Raw genomic sequence first — 27,376 nt, 5'->3', positions numbered from 1 at the left:
AAAGAAAAAAAGAACCCACCAGATGTTTGTCTGATTATTTAGAACTGAGCTCTTAATTATTTTCTGCTTTCTGTTCAGATCACTCTCCCCCACCTGCAACACAGTGAGCTTAGATGCAAATATTTGAGGTGTTACTATTTTCATTTTAGTCAGAGCTCAAAACACCAAATTGCTGCTTGTTTCCTCTCCCTTTTCAACCAAAGCATTCTTAACTGACTTAATCTTAACTGATTCTTAATGCGTTGGCACAGAATAAAAGGAAATGCTCCTTCTAAAAACAAATGTTAAAATTTAAAAAGGATTAAAAATGCCACAGAATGATTGGGGGAGGGGGGGAGAAGGAAGGATACAAAAAAAAGGGCTTTTGAATATGAACAAAATTTCTAGTCCTGCTTTTTTATTGAAAGTACTGAGACTTGTAATAGATCTCTCCTATTTTATACTTATCTCATACAAAGTCATCTATAATAATTGGATATATGAAGTCACAAATTTAATTTGTTAGCAAACCTTCTTGAGTAACTTCACAAAGAGACTTGATAGCTTTCTGATTCTAGGCAGGCAAAATTAAGATCTCAGCCATTAATTTACTCCACAATATAGCACAGGAGTTCGTGCACCTTCCCACTCCTGTTTCGGGTGCCTCTTTCTGTTTGCCACTCATTTGTTTTCTGTGTCTCTCACACTATCAGATCCCGTTCAGTGCAAGAACACTTTACTTGAACTTTACACTTGAGACACACAAAAAAGCTATTGTGATACAAGTTATTACATGGTAATTTGACTGTGACAGCCATAAATGCAACCACTTATGTTACACCTTAGATGAAGTAATTTGACTTGGCTAAGCTTGCACTGTTTCTGCTCCACTAAGGCAAGTCGAAGCTAAAGACATTTTACTGATCCCTGGAATCAATGTATTTCTTTGCCTTCAGCCCATTAACTGTGAAATTGACTCAAGTTTCTCTTTTGTCCCGGGTGTATTTCCCCCACTTTCCTCTGGCTCCTTTCACCATGACAATTGAATGAACCTCCTCCCAATTTTTATGCAATCTCTGACTACTTTCAGTTAATTTCATGCAACTAGGCAACATCTTTCACAAAACCACAAATACTGCTTCCTTATTGATGTGTTCCGTAATATTTAGGTTGGAGATCAGATTGCAGCTGAAGTTACAAGGCTGTAGAAATGGCCTTTCACAAAAGACAGTCCAGACAAACAGCTGGGTTTAACAGTTTTGTAATAGTATTAGCAGGATCATAGAAAATACATTTGCTTACAACCACAAGGCTGAATGTGACTTGGGAAGCCCTTCTCAGTGCAATAAATGAATATTTTTCACAAGATAATCTACTTTCTAGCTTTGATTTGTTTTCAAATCAAACTGATGTTTGAGTCCACCCCTCTAGTATTTTCTAGCAGCTATCTCATTAGCCACTCAATACTAAGAAAACTTTTATCCACTTTCGCACTGTACCTGCCTCTGTCACTACAAGTCTTTTTAGGTTCATTATAACTACTATACATTAGCTCTATAAACTGAGTGACTTTCTTAGATTCAGACCTGTAACTTCCAGTTTATATTTGAAGCCTACTTCTCTGTTTACTCTCCATTCTAGCTGCTGAATTGTTTATGTGCAGGCTCTTGCCAGTTCACGTTCTCCCCTGCAGTCACAGTCTCCTCTCTTACACAGATAGAGTTCATTTTAATAAAAGACCCTGGTATTAATTTTTGATACCATTTCAATTTTATGAAATATCCATTGAGTGTGACATCAAGATTCAAAGCAGCATACTAGTTCATCACTTCAAAAGCAAACAGCTCTTCAGTCTCTGATCAAGTTTGGAATGTACACAGAAGGCACATGTTACTTTCTTATTGCGAAGTGTCCTCAACACCAGCATTTCCTCTGGATCTTTCTTGTGAAAGGTGGGAGCCTGCTGTATAAGATTACACAGGTCTAGAGCTAACATTCCCTTGCTGAAAACTTCACTATATCTTTCAAAAACCTGAACAATTTTGGTTTGCTGTGAGCTTTGTGCCACTCCTGTTGTTTACTTTCCTACTCTCCCTTAATCAAGCTGTTGTGTAACACTTGCATTGTAAATTCCCTAAGGCAGGACTGACACATTCGTTATGCCTGTGCAGCACTTAATGCAGCAGGGTCCTTGCTGCTACTCTGGCAGTACTATTTGCAACAAACACACATGTTTTAATAAATATAGAAACAGATTTCAGTTTTTCTTCTGAGAAAAACCTGCAGACAAAGAAGTTTAATTGTTTTATTACTGAGGATACATGAACTAGCACTCCTTTTTGAGAAAATGACCAGTCTGTTTTATCAATGCAAGGTACACAATGCAAGGTACTGTCTAATATCATAGACAGCCCAGTAAATCTTATCTTGCATTTTTACACAAAACAGAATTTCCCCTGCGATTCAGTAGGAATCTTGCACATATAGTAGCAAGAGTGTTAGACTACATGTAAAACACTGAAACATTTGAGAACTTGTATTTCTCTTTACAAAGCAATTGTGTCAGCTTGTTTCAAGATGTCCAAGTTTTATGTCCAGTTTTGTGTTCAAGATGTCCAACCATTTTTGTGGTTACAAAAGTTGTAAAAGTGACAGGGTCAGAATTTAAAAGTCATGATTCTTTTAACACGTTCAAGTATCAATAAGTGCAAACAAATGCTACCTATTCAGTATTCTTTAATAAGCCAATCCAACTTGTTTTACAAGGATTCACAGCCAGAAATGTTTGCAAAGATCTTACCTTCTAGAAAAGAGTCACCTCTCGTCAGGAAACAATCTTCAGAGCAACAGCCACTCCCTAACTTCCCACATTGCTCAGGATAGAGTTCTTACCACTGACATTATTCACTAGCATAAAAGCAGTGACTGCCCTTCATAAGGGCAGACAATGCAGGTGTTACTGTTTAATCAGCTGCTGTTAAGGGTCAGACTAAGAAAAAGGCTAAGAAGTTTGCTTGATTATCAACAAACTGTAGGTAATTCCCTTGACCGATTTTGGCAGAGGAACTCACCTGTATCACTCCTTCCATCATGTTCACCATTTTGTTGACTATTGCAATGACTTTGTGAGTACGCTCAGCAGGAGTGATGTCAGGTCTGTATTGGCAGGACAATACATACCGACATGTCATATACAAAACATATGTTGGTGACAGCTTAAAATGAACTGTCGAGCTATTTGTGTAATTTATAATGGCAGATAAGAAGGCATCTTCAGCTGCAGACAAAGAGGAAAATAAACAGTATGTCATAAATCCAAAGACAGAAAGAAAATGAAAGGAAACAATTTCATAACTTGAGGCATAAAGGATTTTCTTTGGAAAAAATCAGAGGAAGGACTAGCAACTTACAGGAATTTGAACTCTAAGTTGTCTATTATGTACTACAATTAGTTAGACATACAAACAAAACACTTCCATATAAAGCCAGAAAATCTGATCATTGGGAAACATTTCTGTACTATGTCCTATCTACTGAAAATTTACATCTTCAAGGGAACAGGAAAATGAAAGATTTCTCTTACACATTTTACTCCAACAAAGCCCTCGCACTAATAAAAATCAGTCTTTGCTTGCTCACAAATCTATTTAGTTTCAAATATCTGAAGTATGAACAATCTCTAGTATGTTATTTTTCTATCAGATCTGAGACCTTAAAAACCTGGGGACCAAGATAATAATAAACTGCAAATGACAATGCAAACCTCATCAGATTTTACAGAAAATGGATTTTGACCAAGGTGCAATCTATTACACATTGCACAGAGAACTGTATAGAGGACAATGAATCCAAGGCACTGTTGAGGAGATGGGATTAAAATTTTTTCACATTTAATCTGAAGATAAGAAATTGAAATGACATCAGAATTAAGATACGCATGAACATGTCTCAATATCTGAAGTATCTGCTCACCCTCCCAACAAAAGAAATTATACTACCAGACTGTCTAGCATCTGTATAGTCATAGTTTATTTCAATGTTTACTTAAAATACCTTTAAATTTTCCAACTGACTGAAATATTACAGTATAGAAGAATGCATTAACAGGTTAGTATTGTAAGTTCAGAATTTACTCACAGCTTTCCCTGAATTCAATACTGGCAGGCAGTATCAGTTCTGGTCCATGGGTATCCTGAGATCTAAAGAAACATGAGAAAAATTGAAACAAATAATCCACATGGGTGATATAAATTACTGTAAAATTACATATTCTCCAAATACACTGGCTCCAAATATTGACACAACCACCTTTCAGAAAACTACACTTTTTCTACCCTTCCTCCAGAATAATTCAAGCTGTATTTGCCAGCAAAACAACAGATAAAAATACAGACTTGAACTGTGGAGTCTGTGGTATTAATAAGCACCCTCTTGTGTGCTGCACAGCAGACTGATAGGATCAGTTTGCCATCTGCCATTTACAGGATTCAAGTAACAAATAATTCATGAACACGTGAAAGAAATGGAATGAAGCTTTGCCTGAAACATCAGCCTGGTAATAACAAATGTATTTGCTGCCTTTTGTGCCTGCAAAATTTATGAAGACTTAGTCAACCCATTTGACCTTTTTTCTGATAAAGAGGGAAATGAGGTCAAACCCAGTCCCTACCTAGCTGTTGCTACACTACTTAAGAAACAGCAATCAGCCACAGAACTGTCCTCATTGAAACTGATTGCAGAGCTATTTCTTACCAGAACCCATCAGAGAAATCACTGAGCAGAAAACTGAACAGAGATTTCACTTTTCTGGCGCCTGCAAAAGGTTAAGTGTGCCTTTCACAGAATCACAGAATATCCTGAGTAGGAAAGGACCCATCAAATCATTGAGTCTAACTCCTGGCCCTGCACACAACATCCCAAGAGTCACAGCATGTAAGTGAGAGCATTGTCCAAATGCTTCTTGAACTCTGTCACGCTGGTGCTGTGACCACTGTCCTGGAGTGCTGTTCCAGTCCCCAACCACCCTATGGGTGAAAAACCTTTTCCTAATTTAATAAATCATTACTGCCTTAAAGAGCGAAGACATTACCTGAGCTGTTCTCTGCAGCTGGGCATCTATTTTTAGGAAACGAGTAAAAGCTTAACATCTCCTGCATGTAATAACAATTTTAACCACATGTAACACAACAGGCAGCTTTCTACTTCCCCCAATAACTTTGAAAAAGAAAGGAATATAACATATTAATGTCATTCTCCTGAAGATTGTTAGTTATGCCACAAGGCAGAGATAACTGAGTAAAGGCTCTCAGTGTCATATCTCCTGTAGTAAAAATCCACAATATAATTTTGATGTCTGATGTCAAAAGATCTAAATTTTAGTATATTGAATCCAAAAATCCAGGGTACCTTTGGGTTTTGGTGGGGGTTTGTTTGGTTGCTTGCTTTTTTACAAACTTGCAAAACCAGCAGAGAACTCAGGTTATGCCACCTAGATAATGCGTTATTATAAGAAGCGTTCACCAAATCAAATTTCTGCAGGAGTTGAAAGTTAAGGAATAGCAGGCACAGCATGGCAGTATGTACACAAATTTCTGCCATTTCAGTTACATTTCAAACATGACAGCATGCTGTCTTTATGAAAAGCACCCAGCTGGTGTGTAAAATGTAGTATTTTCTATCTTTTTATTGCTATAAATTTAAAATGAACTAATTTATCACTACTTCTGCACTGTCAGAAGTGCTTCTTCACTGAGAACTTCATGACTTCCATAGAAAAATTACTAATACACAGTATTATAAAATGGAAATATAGTGGCAACTCCAGAAAAATTTTTAATCTTTCATTATTGGAATGGTAATAAGAGATAGAAATATTTTAATATTTAATATTAGTATTTTAATATTTAACAAACCGGCTAGTAAACCAGTGACAGATTTCAGCAGATGATTTATTTTATTTTCCTTAGAACAAAATTATATTGATCAGTTTCAGCACAAACAGAGGAACTGGATTCCCAGCCAATGAGAGACACTGTCATGAATGATGAGACTTGATATTAGGGTCAGAGTGCTCACAGACTTTTGGAAACTGGCATAAGAGCCAAATTAATACAAAGCATTCTTTAAAAACTGTTAATTTAATTCTATCTGTAAATTAGTTGTCTAGGAACTGATGCAGTAATCAATTATTTAACTACCCTAACAGGAATTCCCTTCAACAAATCATGGAGCCATAGGATGGTCTGGGTTGGAAGAAGACCTTGAAGATCATCTAGTTCCAACCCCTGTACCATCTTCCTGCTTCCCCTAAAAACACACAAAAAAAATACGCTCTAATTAAGCTTTGCACATTAGAAATCTAAGTTGAAGTAATTCTCTGTGCTTCTGACATAACACATTTTAATGGATACATTTTAAGTGTATATTGTCTTTATGCGATTGCTCCTATAGATAAAGCCTCTCTGTGGTGATGAAATTCTTTGAGCTAAACCAGTCTGAAAGTCTAGTTAGGTTTAGAAGGGCCATAAATATTGACTAGGGGTTGACTCCTTTCTTAGTATATCGTCAGGTAATATTACACTTTAAAATCACATTAAAAGCAATAATGCATTCTCCTGATACTTCTGTATTCTCCTCGACTGCCTCTGATAAACTACATTAAAAAATGAAACACACTTGTGTGATTGTTTCTGTCAGCATACTATGTATAAATTTTTAATGCATGTTAAAGCAAGGAATCAGGTAAGCATCTGCATTCAGTTAACACCACTTACATATCATCACTCTTTTCCAACCAAACACATCTTAAACAACTCCTGAAAGGTATCCAAGGCAAAAATTCTCTTTTCTCATCTTTATTATATGTTTGCTCATGTTAATTATAGTCCGATATCTAATGAGAATGTATGACGACAATCCTTAAATGAATAGTCATCATGTTTGATTTCCAAGAATCACATTACAATCAGAATAAGCATACCCAGTAAGTAAACTGGAGTTATGCTCTCAGATGTCAATTTTTTTTCTTTTTAGAAATGAAAATACATGGCAGCCAAGTTCTTATCTTTGGTCTTCAACCTATTCAGTGAGTTACTGGAAGAAAGTCTTATTTGTCTTACTATTTACCTTTATAGAGCAGTGATGAACACACAGACTACCCATAAGAACATTTAGTGTGGGCTGAAAGGTGTACAGTAACAAGAACCTGAAACTTGCCAGTGAAGAATTTTTGGTTTCTCAAACTAATAAAGCAGTTTACAATTACTGTCCTTAGAGTTCACAAAATGAGACCAGAGTATCCCAAAGGAAACCTAACTAAAGTTCCACAAAATATATCCACAAAGGGGAATTCCATGTATTCAGGCAATTCATTGTTCAATTTGTCAAGTCCTAATCTGACATCCTGACTTTGCTAATTTGTTATTCTCAAGAACACAGTGAATGTATCTGAGAAAGAGCACAAGATACAAGGGCTGCATTTAGATGAATAAGACTCATTACACAACACATACTACAGACATTTAAGATATATACTATATATTAAGATATATTAAGAAATATAAAATCAGTGTCAGGGCTGGTGATGAAGATCTCTGAAGTTGTGGTTGTCACAAATTTAAGTGTGATCTAGACGTCTCTAAAAATACTTTCTGCACACAGGAACCATGGTGAAAAAACCTTTGTAAAAACTAGCAATGAGTACTCTCTTTAGAAGGAATTTAATATGTTAAAAACTCTCCATCAAAATGAAGCCAAGATACAGCTCACAGATGGCTCTGTTTTTGAAAGACAGAACTACAGCACAAGATAATCCTCTTCATAGAAATTTAATAAACTTCATACACATACAGAAACACAGATCAAGAAATATTAACAACAGAAGCCTCAAGAATTTCTGAGAGGCTATAAAAAGTACAGAAAGTTTTTGTTCATCTTTTATGAAGAAAATTACAATTAAAATACTAGTCATCCAAGAAGAAGTTAAATCTTCACAATCTTAATAAAATTCTAAAAAATAATCTGAATATGGTAGGCACTCTAACAAGGGGGTGCAGATTAGAACTGAATATTCTACTCTAACTTCACTGAAAGTATTTAAAAGATGCCCCTGCTACAGAACACTTGAACATTCAAGTTTAAGTGGAAGCACAACTTTCTGCCCTTTTTTGGTATTTTTTTCCTGCCACTCACATCTCCGAATTCTCTTTTCTGTCTAGTGAATAATATATCAATTTAAAGGTACAAAAAGCTTCATACTGCAAGCTTTATAACTTGGATCACTGCACGTTTTAATCCTGCAGTACATTTACTTTACCTTTCATTCATTTATCACAGCTGTTCACCTAAATTTAAAAGCCGATTTATGTAGACAGCAATACAATCTTGTATTTTTTGAAAGAAAAAAATTCTATTCACATTCTCACTGATTTGTTGGGATGTGATAAGAGACTCTAGAGATCATCTAGAGATCCAACTTCCCTGCTCAAAACAGGGTCAGGTCAACAAGAGCAAGTTGCTCACTACCGTGTCCAGTCAGGTTTTAAGTGTCTTTAAGTATCTTCAAGGACAGACTCCACACCTGCTGACAACAGCACAGTGGACATAGCAATGACCTGGTTATTTCACTCCCCAAAGTAAATCACATCATCTTGCCACTGACAAATGAAAATTTTACATAATTATACCTTTCATGTCATATGACATGCTTAACCACAAATCAACAATGATGTGACATGACTACCAGCCTGACTTTACAGAAAGAGAACCACAAATAATAGAATACTGAAACAAAGGATTAGTTTTTTGGTTTTTTAAAGTATTGTGAAGTTTTTTGCTTTGGTTGTTAAGCCTGGGTTTTTTAGGAGAGAGATCTCATTCTCCATATGGAAAACCAGATAATTTAAAATACTTTAATGCAGCATTTGATCTACTGGAAAAACAAATCCATTTTTTCAATTCTAAGAAGTAATGGATCCCATGTTTCCTACCTGCTGTCCTGTCTGCGGTAATCCTGCTGGTCTATTCTAATCATTGGCTTCACCATTCCTCGCTCGGCTGTGCTGGATGCAGATGATGATGTCCTGTCACCGTCCAGCCTGCTGGTGCTCTAATTCAAAATAGCAGGACAGGTGCTTAGCTTGCAAGCACTGCATGAGCCAGTACTTGTGCCTAGCAGCACTAAAACGAAGCTGAGGTCTGAGGCTTGAAAAGAGATGGGGAAACAGAAGAAGGGAGTATGGCACAGAGAGCGACAGCTCAGCAGGCATTTTCACCACAGTGAAGCACTGAAGAGCCTGCTTCCAATGCAACAGACAACAACAGCCAGCTAGGAGCAGTTCTTTGTAAATGAACTACTAGAATTTATAATGTAGCTTGCAAATATATTTAATCAAAAGTTTATAGCTACAATAAAAAGTGAGAATGAGTTGGGAATCAAAACTTTAGGTAAGAGACAAAGTTAAAAATATTTACAAATTTAAAACTGGTCATGCTCCCATACTGTGCTTCTGCAATAGTTCCAAGTGTATGCACTATTGATCTGTAACATAATTTATCCTGATCTTAGGGAAAGTCTGATCTGGCAGTAAGTACATTTCTAAGACAAGAAGGGGCAATTCAAACTGTTGTTTTTTATGTAACATTTGATTTGTTTTCTTTTGGTGTCTCATGCTCCTTAATAGGAAGCTTTTAATTTATGATTTCTAATTCAATCAAACCCTGTCAGGAATGGGACAAATACACTGCTTTAAGCAGCAAAAGAAATAGTAATTTTTTACAGCATGAAGAGTAGAAAACAAGACATCAGTAAAATAGAAAGTGTTTCAACATTTCATAAGAAATTTCTAGGACTAAATAATTTGCTTCAACGTAGGAAAACCTGCCAACAAGTGCATCTCAAAGCAAGAGCTTGAACTTTTCACCACCACGTCTCTGAGAATTTTCATTAAGCTTACTGTTACCCCTTTTCCAAACAAACTTCCAAGCAAACTTACAAGAGAGCAAATGTTAGAAAATGAGTGATTCATCAGTGCTTTAACAAGATGACATACACAGTCTCAAACAGCACAACTGAAAAATAAACTAATTTTTCCCATTAATCCCTAAGTCCACTAGAAGTATTTTTCTAATGACTGCAAATAGCATATGAAATAAGCTACATAATAAAGCCAGAAACTCTTATTCTGAGAAATTTTAAGACATTTTATTAGTTTACAAGGTTTCTGTTCCTCCTTTTCAAATATTACTAAAATTCCTATCAGAAGTAGGTGAAGAACACATATAAGATAAAAGCACTACCCAATGGTACAAAGAAAGTAGAGAAACTGAATCAAAGGACTGTGGTTAGAAAACAAGTAAGACTAAAAATGCATGCAAAAGCTATCAGAGTTATTAATACCTACACTGCTGCATTAGTATCACTAAACAGTTATAAGTATTTCAGTTGTGTAATAGCAAAAATAAAACATAAAAGGTAATGCAATTCTGGGAAGATTACTCCATTTCATACTACTGAAATAATTCATTCTCTCATTTCATCTGAGGTATGTGATCATAGCAAGTAAGGCATTAACCATTGTGTCATTTACTCTTTGTTGGCTCTTGGAAAATGCAATTCTGACACAAAATCTATTAACAGAAGTGCAGAAAGAAAGCATGAAAAGATTATCACCTCATAAAATGTTTATAATTATGACTGCAAAGACAGTTTGTTTAGTCAGTGTGTGTACTGGAGCTCTACTGAAGTCTAAAGTCACATCCATTAAATTTTAAAAGCCTAGTTAAATTAAAATCGAACACCCTTTCACATTTTACAGAAAACATTTATTTACCCCATCACAAATGACAACAGCCATATGCTACATACACAAGGTAACAATGTACCAGTTCCAACAAGAATCTCTACCTGCACATAATCTGCTTTCGGTAAGTCATTTTGAGGAGAAACTACTTCAGGTTTGGAGAATTTCCCTTTCTAAAAAATGTTACTATCCTTGACATGAGATGCCAATGCCAATACAAATGTAAACAAAAGGGTTTTGGGGAAAAAAAATAAACCAAATCTAAAATTACAATGCATATAATATCTGAGCCCATCCACAAGGAAAAACAGCTAGGAAGACTGATAAACTGACCACACTTCCCCAAATACTACTGCTATTGTAATTTTGATTTAACTTACACATGCTGTTATTTATTGCTAACTTAGTCATAAAAAAATACCTTGCTTGCTGGAAATGCTGTTCCACTGTGAATATCTCCCTCCAGATCAAATGTGGTTTCCTGGACAGCTCTATAAGCAAGATAACATTTCCAGTATGTTTTAGAGATTATGCTGTTCAGCATTTAATAAACAAGGAACGGAGTAACTAAAATTACTAAATTAAAATTCAAGGGTTATACCATGAGTCCAGTTAATAATAACGTTTTTTAATACTCTATTAGTTCTTCATATCAAAATAACCTAAAAATATTTATACAGACAATTACATTTTCAAAGCCAGATTCATAGCTAATTTCTTCCCAGTCAAGTGAGAAAATATAAATACATATAAAACATGTTCATGGCATTGCATTTACTACAATAGAATAGCTACAACCTTTTACTCAGGTAATTAGTATTAAATGTACAACATAATGCAAATAACTCATAAATCATAGTAATGCATATTACTATCTCCTTATTCTAAAGATTTTAAAAAATATTTGATTGTTCAAGCTGCAACAGCCCTTTGCCATAGATTTTGTTGTCCAGATAAAGCTCTGCAGTAATACAGCCCTTTCCAATTGACTGTAAATCTGCAAGAGCACTTATTTATTGATCTGCAGGCTAAATGCAGGATGAACTAAAGATTTAAGCAAGAATATTGCATGACAGACAAATGGCTGGAGGTCTTTCTGAAGACAGGGCCTACAAGAAGCAGTGTCCTTCCATAAGAAAATACAGTGGAGAAAAAAATAAAAATGGTTAAAGCATACATCTATATTAATTCAGCAGATAAGCTTCCTTCCCTAGGTATCTTTCTTTCACTCATCTCCAAGCCAATTTGTTACTTTTCTGAATAACATACGATAATGTGTATACTAATAATAGTAGCCTCACTTGGACCCAGAAAAGATGGAAAACAGCATGTTGTTTTTTTCCCCTGCTATACCAACTGATTTTAAGATTGTTTCTTCTGAGTATTTCTATAGCTGCTGAACAAAACACCTGAAACCCCTATGAGTCACAATATCTATGATTAGTATTTTTATTATGCACCTATCAAAAATATGAATGAGAAACAAAAGGGCAGACTTCTGGATTGTCAGTCCTTGCAACACAGAAACCAGTGGGTAAGTAATCACACTACAAAAAGTGGTTGTTACATTGAGACATATAGTTCCCTATCTTAACAGTCTCATTTCATGATTACTCCATTTCAAAATCCTTTTAGTGGAATTTTGAAAGTTGTTATCTGAGAAAAAACAAAAACCAGACTATCTGAAAATATTCAGGAACTTCTTGACTTTTCCTGGAGCTTGGATGAACTATGAAATACATGAAAATAAGGCATTATAGTGTTTTTCACACAGAAGTTGAGTATGAGTAAAACTTGTTTGAATACTTCGTAATGAAAAACATACTTGCTAATGCTACATAAAATCACAAGGTGGAGCTCAAGTATTAAAATTATATACTTAACACTTTAAATGAGTTCACACACTAGTCCCTGGCATTTATAATGCTTTCATTATGTGTTTTTTTGCAAGGCTCCCCTTCTAACCTCAGTAGGATGAAAATAAATTTACTCACCCAGTTCTGTGTCTTGGGCCTTTGACCATAAGACTTGCATCAGTAGATCTTTTGGAAATAATATGGTCCTGAGTAGGATCCACAAACTTAAATACATGAGAAGACCCAAACTGAACCTTCATTCCACTTTGCAGCATGGTGGTTTCTGAAATACGCTGACCTTCCACATAGGTTTCAGCATCAATGCTTCTCGGGGTTACAGTAACAACTCCATCCATATTAGTGAGGTCACAGTGATGAGGCTGAATTCCTGGACCAAATAACTAGGAATAAAATGAATTAACATAGAAGAAATTAAATTATACTGCAGGAGAAATAAAAAAAGACTAAGATGTAGCTTCCCCTATTTACACACTGATTATTTAACTTTGATTACGAATTTACAGACATGAGTGGTACTAAAATCAGTAAGTTTCACTTCATTTTTCAATGCAACATGAATAATAAAACACATATTTAACTAACATGTGCAGCAGACATCCCTTTATGAAAATTTTTTCACTGTTTTGGTCATATACTATTTTCTTCTACTTTGTGCTTTATACGAAATCACACAACACAAATAATTACAAATCAACAAAATGCACTGACATGGACCCAGGCCACTGTAAGAGACTCCCTGGCATGAACTTCATACAAATATGCTTGTTTGATATTCTTAAAATATCCTGCCTCCATGGGATTAAGACTAGGATTTGAAAGCCTTTAAGCAGTTAAAATAACACTGATATGCACTATTTGATCCAGTTATGAAAAAGAAAACCCCATTTCAAATAATAAACGCCTTAAACAATAAAAATTTACTTTAAATAATAAAATCCTCCTCTTAATTTAAGAGTGGAAGTAAATTAAAACAAATAATTATGACCATTAATACAAAATTTCAGCAATATTTTACCCTTCTACTTTGAAGCATATGTACACCATATTTTATTAAGATTCCACAATGACACATAACACACAGAGATCAGATCCGTACTGTAATGCAAGACTGCTTTTTTCCATACCTGAATGGAATTGTCATCAAATTTTTCAGTTCCAACTTCAGTGACACTTAATTGTAGACGATAGAGCTTTGGCTTATCTCTGGAGTCAGAACCATCTGTACAGCCAGTGACAAATATCAATTTGTAAGTTAATAAAGTTCAAATACTCACACAGTATTTCTACATTTACTGCAACTTAGTTCAGAATAGTAAAGTTTACAAAAAAAGAAAACCTGAGTGACATTGTTTCAAGATTGTAGGGAACCTGGTTTTTCCTCATAATGGAACAACCCTGAAAGTAGGAAAGCCTACTTGGAGCAGCTGTTTACTACAAATGCAAAGAATAAAGTAATCAAGAACTACTGTTCTGAACGTACCATGAAAAACCTTTTCTATTTCCTTTGTACTTTAAGCAATACAACAGGTTTTTTTAAGTCTCTAAGATTTTATATGGGTATACCAGTATGGGTTTAGAAGATAAAGAAAATAAAATACCTCCAGATCCCACATTAATAGCATCTACTGATCTTACTGAAGTATATGTTATCAGCACTATCTGCTGTCAAGTGATCCACATACCAAACTGTTTCTAATTAACCAGATACTGAACTAGAGAAATATTGAAAGACAATTCTACAAAATGTTTATCTATGACATTTAGTCTTAATATACAGGACTTCAGCAGTTCTGGCCTTACCTTTACAGTTCCATTGACCTATATGTTCATCTCACAGAAAATTAGGCAAAAAATAAAAGTCCAACTTCCTACTCCCCTCAGAAATATGCTGGACGTACAAAGTGTGCACAGTTTAGCTGGTGCCTTCACAGGCTAAACACATATGGGTTTTGTCATACATATAAATCCTGCCCATTTCCTACATAATCCTACAGCTTTAAATATGAGCGGAAACTGAAATAATTCTGTCATTTCTAACTTCTCTCCAATCTCTCGTCCAAAGCAAAGTAAAAGAAAGGCTGCAAGACAAAGAATGTCTTACCTGTGGAAAAGAACAGTGATTTTAAGTCATCTCCAAGAAAGCATTAGAGAATATTATTAAAGCCATGGCACATACAGTGATACTGTCTGCAGTAGGCTACTAGTTAGCTTCAAATTTTTAAGTGGAAGTCAATACAAACAGAAGCTCTATAAATCTAGTTGTAAACTCCCAAAACACCTTGTATTAAAACCACAGCACTAGATACAAATGCAATTTTTTCTTCCACAAAACGGAGAAAATTTCAAGGAGTTATTCACAGTTATCTGAGTTATTTGTTGTACTCCATCAGTATTACAAGCCAATTTCTACAACAAGAGGTATCTTAATCTTGAAGATAATTACAACAAATGCTAAGAATGATGAAAGGCCTTTTTTTCTAGGGGAGGGAGGCAGAAGGGAAGGATGGTTGTGTTATACTACAGTGTAAAGTATATTTCCTGTTTTCCAGCAGCTGGAATGTAAACATCTAAATGGTATTGGGAATGTATTCCTTATAAATCACTGCAGCAAGATAAATATTCTGCTATACCTATGGTGAAGGCCCTATTCCCTACTCCCCAGGCCATGAGAGTTCACAAAGGCTGATCTTAGAAAATGATGCACTGCAAACAGATTTCATTACTTAGTTTATGAACTTAAGAGACACCATTCACACTTTAAATAAAAATGTTATTAAAAAAACCTGCAGTGAACAAAAGTGAATAATCACTGTAAGGACATCAAGTCAGTGGATTGTAACACAAACACATTTTTTAAACAATTAAAGAAAAAAAAAAAACAACAAGACAGGCCACCCTTCATGGATATATATTTTAAATGTGTTACTTCACCACTAAAAGGTGAATCCTATACCACTTTGAAAATTGTAACTTCAGTCGATTTCACTAGGCCAATGCTTGAAACAATGCTGGGAAATAGTACTGAGTTTGCACAGACCAAATCAAATTATGAAGATCAGCTCACAGAAAACAAGTAAGCCCAAAGCTTACTTGTCACACAATGGACTTTACCTATTGAGATAAAATTAGTTAAGTCTACGCTTTAAAAGTGTATTTTCTCTACAAGTTCCTAGTTACTAAGGGTTTAAACACTAATAAGTTTAAGAGATGGTTGGGCAGATCTGAAACACCACGTCAAAATCAGGAGATAATTCTACTATTAAATTTCAGACAAGATATGCACTTCCAGCAGAAAGAGACAACAGTAAACTTTTTTTATTTTAAACAGGCAACAAACTCATGTGCAAAAGTGTTACGCCTGCAGTTCTGTTCTCAGAAAGAAGCTTGGCCAGGAAAGCCTGGCCATGGCTTTCCACTTCTCCAACCTTCCGCAATTCTTCTGTCCAAGTTGTTATATCTCCATGTCCTTCACACCTCCCACTGCTATTTGTTCTACAGCTCAAGATTGCTCTTTTTTTGTGATTAAGCAAGGAAAAAAGCCTTATGAGGTTGCCTTTTTATTTTGTATTTATGCTTTGTAATTTTAATTTCAGGCTTGTAGGATCTGAGGCTCACATGTGAAAATATGGGAGTTTGCCATTTTTCTCAGCCTTTAAATATTATGACTGTACAACTGAAGTTATTCACATTCCTGAACTCATCAAAAGCCACATTCACAGATAATACCGATAGAAGCAGCTATTCGAAGTGCTGCTGAATATCATTTCAGTCTGCCCAATCTATTTCTATTACTATCAGATTCATCTCAGTTTACTGCTTCATTCACATGACTTGGATACAGAGACAGTTGCTGACTGCCACATATACAGCCACAAGCTACTGAAGTGCATCCTCTACCATACAGATCTAATATTCAGTCACTTAAAGAGTCGTACAAACAGCAACATCAGCAGCTGTGGAGAAGTGGAAAAACTGGGCATACTTCACTAGCAAACTTAATGAATTTGTGCAATTTTACAGGGCATGAAAGTGAGTCTGCTAGGTTCTTCTGCAAAAATATAAACAGCCTCTGTTTTGACAGGAGGACATTTCTACTGGAGTTATTTCTATAACAAAAACACATATCCTAAAGTGCTTTTTTTCCAAAGACACAGTCTGAGTCTAGAGTATGGAGACCTCTTTTTCACACACTGAGATAAAAATTTATAAAGCTGTCTTTTTTTTTTTTTCCCCCCGGTGACATGCAACCAAATTTCAATCTTCCTAGTTAATGATCAAGTGTTCCTGCAGAGCCCATCCGTGATTTTTAGTTCAGCACACTCTAGGAAACTTTCTGCTCTCTGGAATGACGCCATTAACAAAATGGAAGTCTGAAATCAATTCACATAACTGAGCACTGGACACAAGCGTGAATACAGTTCTTTAAACCCCAGTACTGCACTCCACAACCACAAAGGGTGAGCAGCACTGACATGCTGTTATTCTACAGCAGTCTAGAAAATAAAGTGAGAAAACAGGGGGAAAAAGTAATAAAATAAAAAAATACTTTGGCAGACATTTCACAATGAAAATAGAATGGCTTTGTCTTGTCTACTTGGTCAAACCAGAACACATCTGCGTATTATTCTAAACTCTAATGAGAGTTGAAGATCCACAACTATTTTTACATTAGCCTACCAACTTCAAACACTACAAGAAATGAACAAGTCTCTACTGTCTTAAGTCCTAAATCTTTGACATTTCCCACTAATATTAGACAAACCAGGCAGCAGAAATACCAAAGGATGCTATGCAACATCATGGAGTAAAAAGTGAGGTAATCTTCCTAGGGATCCAAACATTATTTCCCATAAAAATCATCACAGACTTCATCCACTGCATCAACACAGTCAAATACTGAAAAGGACAGCTAAGTTTTATGCCATGCCATTTACCCAATAACCATTTTAACTATGAATTCTGCAAGCACATGGGTCAAAGAACTTTTAGTGTTACTACAACATTGCTTGTAAACATTGCATTTCTGAAATTTAGCTATTAATTGTAGCTGGAAGGTTGAACTCTTTGGATAACAGCATATTCACGATCTATTTGATGTTTGTTCACCAATCAAATAATTAAATGGCAACAAACAACACAGATAACTTACATCACAGAAGCAATCCCTTGGGAAAAAACCCCTTAAGATAAATAAGATAGTCCTTCATTTGCCATAAAGAAACACAAGACTGACAGTTGGAGAAGTTTTTAGTGACTACTGAGAGAACAGTATCAAATACAGCGTTACCTTCATAAGTGTGATAGTTGTAGTAGGCAAAGTGATTCCTTCTCCCTGGGGTTAGAAACACATGCAGAGGACCCAGGTGAAGGCAGCACCAGCAGGACAGATACCATGCAGAAAATGCAGAGGGCAAGAAAAGACAGGAAAGGGTGAAACTGTAGCCAGACAACACCTATTCAATTTATAAGGATGAAGTTAATTAAACTCTTTCAAATTTAGAAACTGTGTGGAATATAAAGATATCAGTACTACAAAGCTACTGAATGAAACAATCCTTCTTGTTTAGAGAACTGATAACAAGCTGTTAGAAGAAAAACAGGAACAACAGGTCAGTCCCACAGGCAATGTGTGAAGCTCAGCACACAGCACTGACACCTGCGGCACTTCAGACTGGGTTTACTCTCTCTGTAAATGGGCATCTCACATTGTAATGATAAAGCACCAAATCCCACAAAGTAAGAGAACAAGAAAAGAAATCAACAGTACTATTAAAAGAACCCAAAATATTAATATGCAAATCAAACCTCAACCTGTAGAACGTGACAGTATGTTTCATATATTCTGTGTACTGATAATTTAATCTGGATTTAAAACAAATTTTTTAAAAACCCATACTATTTGACCATAAATTTAATTTCTTTTTTTCAGTTCTGAGCCAGCAAAGGCTTCAGCACCAATTTCCAACCTTGCTTCACAAAAGGTACACAACCAGACTTCAAACTGTAACATTTACTTAAATACCTGAGTGTACTCAAGTTATAGGAAAAAGACCTGTATATAAGTCAATCACCAAAAATAAAAGTCCATATCCAAATCTATAAATATGAGGATGACAGAAGTTAAGAGCATAAGTTACGTATGTTTTATCAGTAGTTGTGCTATACACAATCATCCCAGCTGTTCCTACATCACAAAATTAATTGCAAATTACCACAAATCCCAGCAAGTTCCAATTATCCCAAAATAAAACTCAGCTTGCTAGTGATTAGAAAGTTCCATATAGGCTGAAAAATGTTTCACATCTAAATTTGATTTAAAAATTAATGTTCTTGTCCTGTTAAAAAATGTGATTTTCCACATATGGCACTGTCAAATACCATGTATGCTACACTGCACTTGTGAATGCAGACAAAATCAGATTTAAGCTTAGTAAATAATTTCTCCCCCTTTTTTCACTCCAAACACTCCAAACTCCAGATTTTGATATTGCAGCAATATGCATCTCTACCTTTAGAACTGTTACCTCCAATTTAGAATCTGACACCAGAAGAACAACTCATCTGACACAGACTCCCAGCCACACAGAGTTCCCTGTGCTTACAAAGAATGTCTTATTTTTGAAAAATTCAAATGACTATACAATAATGTAATTTAGCCTGTTAGATAACCAGAATTCTTACCTGGGCTTAATTCTACCAGGTATGGTAGTTTCTCAGGAGGAAGGCAAGAGCCATAGCCAGACCCATCAACTCTTTCCTTCCCCCTTAATTGTTTTCCATCAGTTATCTTCCTGGTTTTCTTTGGGACATAATCAGGAGGCCTCCTTTTCAACTGAAAGACCAGTATTCCTAAAACACAGTATTATATATCCTTTGAGTCACACTACCACTGCATAAGCATACAACCAACATCTATTAATCTGCAAGTGTCCCATAGGATTACTTTCAGCTTACTAAGTTCCTGTCACTTCTTTAGAATAGTTTTAACTTAAAAATAACTACACACAGATTAAAAGCATACTTCAGTATAGTGAATAATATAGAAAATTTGGGATAAAATGCAACGCCTTTCTACTACCTAATGGTGTAATACCACAAACAGTGCATAATGAAACAGTAAATAACTCTAATACTCTCTAGTATTTTAAGTGTCCAAAACCAAAACACACTAAAATGTTAGAATTTCTTCCTTCACAGGGGCTCCACAACATGACTTACGACCCAAGGCACAAAAATATCTTAAAGGTTTTTGGACGTACCTTTATCACTAGGCCACTCCCTGAATATCTGCAGTGGACACTCATCATCATCAAGAATGGTTTCTTTAGCACCTTTATCATCAGAGTGCTGAGCATCAGGAGGCAGCATGACCTAAAAGGGAATTATCAGTTTCCAGAGCTGTTATTGGACTATTAGAACACTCAATGGTATATTCTCTGGTAACTTTTTTTGCATGTGTTGTTTATAAGAAGAGATAAGGCCAAAGAATTCAGTAACTTGGAATGTATTTTGTTTCCAAGATTTTTTAACACTCCTCTCTCGCCTCTTGCTACAGTTTAATTGCAATTCCCAGAACACCAAGTAAGTCTGAAAAGCAAAGAACAGCAAGTTAAAGTAGGTGAGATCTTCTTCCAGTAAAAAAACTTATTCCAATTTCTCATCAGCTAAGACAAAAAAAAAAAATCTGTGGAGATGATAGTCAAAAAACAAAACTGAACTCTCCATTATTATTTCACACACTGGAACCAGCATTTCATTTTACTAATGCCATTCTGCTAACATAACATATATATATATGTATTTAGAAAAGACACAACAAGCTGGCAAAGACTATGTTATACCTGCTGCATCCTTGTTTTACCCAAAATTTACCTGGTCTACACAAGGGACTAAGGGCACTGGAACTGGAAGCATTTCACACAACTGCTTCATGATGCCTAGCTCTAAGGAAGAAACAAAACCAAGAATACTTTTGGAACAGAACTACAGACAGTTCCTACCTTTTACAGCTATATCCTTACGAGGCAGAGGAACGGGGAAACTTTGATTCATGAAATCTGATCTTAGAGGAGACACAGCCTGTAATTTCATGCATTACTGCTCCCCACAGCAATCAAGAACAAGTAACAATGACAGGCAGTATTACAGCTATTAAAGACAGATCTTTCAAAGCTGAATCAAAAAAATAAAATAAAATATGTTGTACTCCCAACACTTGTAATCCTAACAATGTTATTTAAATTCATAGACAGTTCTATTTTAAACAAACTACTCCAAATTATTCCCATCTCTGAACTACAACCAAGGTAAGACCTTCTGAAGTTATGTAGTTGTTGGCTATGGCACCCTACTACACTGCAGCCCTCTAGAGACTTTGCACTCTCATTTGTTCCCTCCTTTCCACACCCATTTCCATGTTAACAAAGTTCTCACAGATCTACCTCAAATATCCTTTCATCTTCTTCCAGGCAGCAAACAACTAGATTTAAGTTTTAAAGGATGCAATCCCTAAACCATTTTCTATGCAAAACATGGCTAAATGTAGGAATAATTAAATTATCTTTAATTAGATTTTCAAATAGACAACATATTATAAAAGAAGGAAAACATTAAAATTTATAAACCAGAGGGAAACAGAAACACATCTACACTCAAACCTTATCTTGCCAAAGTGCTCTATTTCATATCTCAGATTTTAAAAACAATTACACATATAGGATAATTAGGGTAACACTGTGTTTCAAGCTATGTTCAAGAAGCAGCAATCTTAAAACTCCAAAACCCTTGAGACAGAAGGTAGCTAGCTACAATGCAGGAAATACATGCAATACCAAGATCTGACCAATACCGGACTGGGAAGGAAACCAAAGAAAAAACAAATGCAATGAAGCATGCAGAAAATACAAACTAAGAAATGTAAATGAACACCACAGCAACTTCAGACTTAACTTTCTTAACAATTGTTGGAATAAACAAGTAAGAGAAGGTATTTGAGTATTATGCCTTCTGTGATAAGTAATACCTAGAGATCAAATTATCAGACCCATACTTAATAAATGTCTCACATGAGAACATCCCATGCTGCAACAGGTCTTCAATAAGCTCTTCTGTCATTGTAATGTTTTTTAAGTAAAAACCCTCATATCTACAGTATGTTTGAGTATATCTGGTTATTGTGATTAATTAATCTACAGTTTTCCTTACAAGCTGGGATCACAGGCTTTGCACATGCCCCTACTAAAACAAACAAACAACCCAAAAAAGAAAACCTAAGAAAACAACAGCAACAACACACAAAAAAAACCACAAAACCCCCCCAATGGATCTTGCTAAAATACTTAATGTCTTATGTCTGTAACAACTACTTCTTAAAAAAACCCAATAAAACTACTCACCATTAAATACATATTTTTGCTTGACATAACAAGAAGTTATTTATGCCTTACCCTCAAGTCAAAAATAAGTGCATGCTAAAAACAAAAGTCTAATCAAGATTCTGCTTTCAAGAGTTAACTGGTTTGCTGCATGCCTGAATGCCTTGAGTGAATATGCACAGGTAGCTTGGAAGACTGTCTAATTAATTTGACATCTTCAGAGAAGTGCAGTGAACCCCACGTTATTCAGGGAAACTCAAATGAAGCAAACTGAAACAAACAAAACACACACATTGGAAGAAACTGTTGTCTATTCGCTTAAACAGAAAAGCGCTTTAGAACTAGGAATAAAGGTACAGCCTGATGCACTGCAAACCAACGTATGAAAGCAAACAACCAAAAGCAAAGTGCCATTTACAGTAAAAGTTGTCAAAACTGTTATGAAAAAGTCTTACAATGTTTATCTTTCAACTGAAACTTCAGGAGCGATTTTTGTTACAGTACTTATACAGCATTATAATGGTCTTGTCCTGTAATTTAAAATTTATCTCAACTATTAAGTAAATGTCAGCTGTTTAAATCTTCAAAGAAAACACTGCACCTGGCACTCAAAGAGAACAAAATGTTTCACAATCCCAACTAGTAAGAAACGGAACTTGTATGTTCCACTGATAATGTATGTTCCAGCTGAACTTAACAAAATGTAAAGAATAAGAACATGCGCAGGACTTGTCTTACACAGAGTACTGTAAAGTGCCAGAAGAACAGGGACAAAAACCAAACCAGGGGCAGAGAATAGCTGTGAGACTTCAGTATAAAGGGAGTGCCATTGGACAAATTTAGTGGTGCATTTTTGTGTTTCCAAAAAAGACAACAGTGATTAAAGACACATCAGGCTAATTCTTGGGTATTTTCATGTTTCAAGCAAGGACAGCAACTTCGTAAAATATCTGGAAAAAAGTAGATTTTGAAATCTAGAATTAAAATACTCTATTAATAAAAGAAGAATTAACATATTAAAAACCAAGCACTGTATCAGCAGAGGATGGCCAAGTAGATTTTAGCCAGCTACAACAACTTACTGTGAGCAAATAAGGTCTGCCGCACTTAAGAGTTATTAAAACAGATCTGCTATTGGTCAGTGAAGACCATTCCTGTATGCCAAATGTAAACATAAGCACACAACTGATATCAGTTCAGACATTTACTGTATGAAGATGCGTTACCCAGGAAACACAAAATATTTTCCAGAAGTATTCCCAAAAAACTAATATAAAATATTTCTTTTGCAGCAATGACTTCATTAACCTTTGCCAAGATCAAAGCAACATTCCCCAAACTATTTTCTACATTAAACATCCCTACACAAGATCAGAAAATACAATCTAAGGGGGAACACCACCACTACAAAAAGAGTAACTTTTAACAGTTCCTGGGTAAAGGTGCAATTAGTCCAACAAACTCCCCAATACTCAAAGATTTTTTTTAATATATCATAAGTCTAAACTAAGCAGAATGAAGTAAAACTATCTTCCAAATTCAGTCTCAGTGTCTCTGCTGTAGCCCATGATTCTCCCAAACCACCACAGTATTGTAAGAAACAAACTGTTTTCCCATTTTTCCAACATTTTAAGGAGCAAAAAATGCAAGTTTATTAGACATATATATCTATATATATATATAGCCAAAAATGTAATCAAACACTGGACTCAAAAAAGGATCAATATCTTCAAGCCTCACCGTTTTCCCTGAGAAGACAACATGGTCAGAAGTTTGTAATCTTCAATCACTACTGCTCATGGGATTTTTGATTAAAGCTGCACCTCTAAGAAATAACAATTCTATGCAATTTGTTTAGAACTCCTAAAATAATTAAATTCTGAAATTAAGAGTGTCACTTTAATATTTTCTGCTTTCTAGGGAGGGTCGGCTACAAGTGCAAGGTTTAAAGAAACAGTACAAAACATACACCTTTTACAATGGAGCTCACCTCAGCACTTCCACTTCAGAGTGGACACTCTTAGTTAAGGGAAATAGTTCTGTGCACAGACTTAGGTATCCACAGGATAAACTATTAGTTTATATGTTTGTGAATCATTTAGTGGTATAAAACCCGTAAAAGTGCACAATGAAGAAATATGTCATTTTCAGTATTAATGTTTTCCTGTACAGCAAGCAGTAATTTAGTACAACTGGAAGATTAAAGTTTTAAAAACAAAAAACCTGACATGTCACTTCACAATTCCTGTTAGATTTGGGGGGGGGAGGGGGAGAAAGTTAGTCACGGAACTAACTGAGTCATTCTATTTAGCTTAGAAGCTACTGTAAGAAAAAAACAAACAACCAAATATGAAATGTGAGATGATTGTGCTTTAGTAACTTACACGAGCAATACAATAATCCTTGGGATTTTCTTTTTCCAGGCCATATTTTTCCAGTGCTTCAATAACTGCAAAGTCTGCAGTATCTGTAGTGGACAGCAGGATTGTCTTGTACGGTATATTTGGTTTTAAACTGTCTGCATAAATTCTCAGCGTCCCACCTTGGAAACCAAATGGAATTAACAATGCAACCACAGAATAAAAAGACAGACAAGAAGTAATTCATTATATTTCTAACAGAATATAAGAACAAACCCTTTCAGAAATCATTTAATTACTCTACTAATACAAAAAAAAATTATGTAACATCCAGAAAATAGATTTATCTCTCCACTGGTAAAAATCTCCAGTGATATTTGTATAATTTAGCTAATGAAGTGTTTTCCCAGTGTTTCACCATGCTTAGTATTACATGAAGTTAAAATTAAATAATGTCAATGACTGGTTGAAGAACAGACCTTTACCCTGTCAGGAAGTCTGTGCTGACCTCCTCTTTCTTTAACAAGCCCATGATTTCCTTCAGGACACCTCTTTCTTCACTACTCTTCCATGGACAGAATACATAATTTCAGATTTTAGCAGTTGCAACATAGCTTCATTTGTTCTTTTCTAATGGTATGTATACAACCATTGTTGTTATATCCCCATCCCATGAATGACAAGTACTTAATCACTATTATTCACAAGATGTACCAGAATCCTTTATGTAGAACAATCAGTTCTTTACATCCTTTATTTAATCTACTGATTAAATTTTCTATCAGGTCGTTCAGCTGATTCTTAGTATAAGGAATGTCAGTTATCTCAGCCAACCTCCTCACTTTGCCAGTCTAAGTCCATCCTTCCTCTTTTTCCCAGTTTAGCACTGTTAGCAAGCTCAATGAGCACACTCTCTCTCATCAATCTGAAAGCTTCAACTCACACTCACCATGGAACACTCCCCTGTGGAATCCTACCTTCACAAACCCTTTGTTCAGTTACACACCAGATAAACTAGCCATGTGCAAAAAATGTTGGCGAAAGCAAAAGTTAAGTCAAATGTACAGGAGTTGCTGGCCTTAAAAATATTATCTTGGTAAAATGTTTACTGCTTATAACTGAACCAGAAGAACTTCAAGTACCTGAGTCTGGTCTGCCATCAGAACTGCGAAACTCCTGCATTCTCTTCTCTAGTTTTTGCTGTCGTCGCCGTTTCATAACCACCTCAGGATTGGATATTGTGCGAGTGAAGCTGGTCTCAGGCATGTCTTTGTAAACCTCAGCTGCAAGGCGAAAATTCTCACTGCCAAGTTAGTTTAAATAAAAAGAATGTCATTAAGAGCTTAAAACAGACACATCCTTATTACTTCACATAGGATAAAAAAGCAATAGGATTCATAGACACAGGAGCTCATCTAAGTTATTCTAAGATGGTTTCTACATGAAAATAACTTTTGCTACGGTTAATGTGGTTCATATACCCATGCTCACCTGATATACAAAAACAATTTAATGACTACTAGCTGCTAGTTTTCAAAGAAAACAAGAAGTCTTCTCCTCTTTTACATGGGGATAGGGAGAAAGGCATTAAAGAAACTTTACATTATACTCCTAACTTTGTTATGGTTTCTAATACCGCAAAGCATGGGAAAGCTGAGTGAGCATGCGCTTGCAAGTCACGCTTTTTCTTTTGCAAATGCACTTAAAAACAACTATTATTTAAGTGTTAAAAAATAAGTTTATACCACTTACATATCATCCCCATGAAGAAGTCGATCATCTTTATCTGAAGCTTGTCGCAATGCCTCTTTTTCACGCCTCTTTTTTTCTTTTTTTTCTTTTTTTGAGAGAGTTCGCTTGAAATTCTGAATTACTCCCTCTTTTTCTTGTTTTTCAGGCCCATTACTCTGAGCTTTCTGAAATAAATGAGTTTAAAACAGCTTACAACAATTTCAATCCAAAGAAAAGTTAGCATTGGTTTTAACTTTGCAGATGAACCTGTTTAAGACACAGTCTCATGACCCAAAACCAACACTCCACTACACAGCAATGGGACTAATGTTCTCAAGGAAAACACAGAAAAGGCAAATATAATGTCATGTTCCAAAGAAGGTACAAACTAATTGTACTCAACAAAGTGAAGAAACTGCACAATTTTACTTGAATAATGCCTGCTATATACTTGGCCTCAAAAGATTAATGAAGCTGCAAAACAAATTTTTGCTTCTGAGTAAAAGTACTCTGTAACAATGTTGTGCTTAATCTGCTTTCAAGGCAACTTTGTTGGAGCACCAGACAAGAATAAACTGCAGAAGGAAAAACATTACAGAAGACTTTTCCCCAATGGTATATTTCTTTAAGTCGTCATTCCAGTGTTGTCTTCTTCAAGTCCTACTCCTTACATACACAAGATACCTGTAATCCTAGGCTCATTTGCCGTCTGTAGAGAAGATTACAGAGCATGAGAGAAAGAAGATACAGATTTTCTCACTTCTATCACGAAGCGAATAACAGAGTGGGAAGATTGCAAATCACTTAATTCAATTAATAGGAATAGCAGGGTTTGTACATGTAGTGCAAGGCATCATTAACTTTCCCTTCTGCCCTGTAACATAGATGTATCCTGTAGTCAAACGCCCAGTACAAGCTCACGTCCCCATATCCAAAGCACTTCTAAAGTTAACAAGCTCTAGTTCCAAAAGCAATGGAAATTTAATGCTCAGCAGAAGACCAAAAACTTGCCTAAAGATAGACCACACTGAACTGCATGTTTTCCATAGCTATAGGCAACCAAGCTACATATAATATATATAACTATATGACTTCACAACCCAAAGTCTAATCTAATTTAATGTTTAAATTGCTAATATTAAAGCAAATTTTTGTACAGCGGACGTTGGCAGCTAATTCATTTTGCATTTGTAAGAGAAAAAATAATCAAAAATAAAAAAAGCAAAAAAGCAAAACCAAATCAAATCAAACGCTGC

General features: G+C 35.4%; 1 protein-coding gene across 19 annotated transcripts in view; it reads right to left on the bottom strand.

Annotated features, from left to right (window-relative positions):
- Window positions 1-27,376, bottom strand: part of AFDN (afadin, adherens junction formation factor) — a 116,350-nt gene that overhangs the window by 52,335 nt on the left and 36,639 nt on the right. For 15 of the 19 annotated variants that reach the window (XM_041402090.1, XM_041402077.1, XM_041402076.1 and 12 more), the window contains 12 exons: window positions 26,142-26,305; window positions 25,532-25,692; window positions 24,414-24,571; window positions 19,915-20,026; window positions 19,337-19,504; window positions 17,943-17,987; window positions 13,780-13,874; window positions 12,773-13,035; window positions 11,200-11,269; window positions 8,967-9,085; window positions 4,117-4,178; window positions 3,051-3,256 (listed from right to left, as the gene is read on the bottom strand). In XM_041402090.1, the coding sequence (XP_041258024.1) occupies window positions 3,051-3,256; window positions 4,117-4,178; window positions 8,967-9,085; window positions 11,200-11,269; window positions 12,773-13,035; window positions 13,780-13,874; window positions 17,943-17,987; window positions 19,337-19,504; window positions 19,915-20,026; window positions 24,414-24,571; window positions 25,532-25,692; window positions 26,142-26,305 (1,623 nt within the window). The remainder of the gene's footprint in view (window positions 1-3,050; window positions 3,257-4,116; window positions 4,179-8,966; window positions 9,086-11,199; window positions 11,270-12,772; window positions 13,036-13,779; window positions 13,875-17,942; window positions 17,988-19,336; window positions 19,505-19,914; window positions 20,027-24,413; window positions 24,572-25,531; window positions 25,693-26,141; window positions 26,306-27,376) is intronic. The other 4 variants (XM_041402088.1, XM_041402084.1, XM_041402089.1 and 1 more) reach the window with 1 other exon arrangement.

The sequence above is a fragment of the Onychostruthus taczanowskii genome, unplaced genomic scaffold (genome assembly GCF_017590055.1).
Source record: "Onychostruthus taczanowskii isolate IOZ18803 unplaced genomic scaffold, ASM1759005v1 scaffold191, whole genome shotgun sequence".
In the NCBI taxonomy this organism is placed as follows: Eukaryota; Metazoa; Chordata; class Aves; order Passeriformes; family Passeridae; genus Onychostruthus; species Onychostruthus taczanowskii.
Note: the sequence above shows the minus strand (reverse complement) of the source record. Positions and strands in the feature narration are given on the sequence as shown.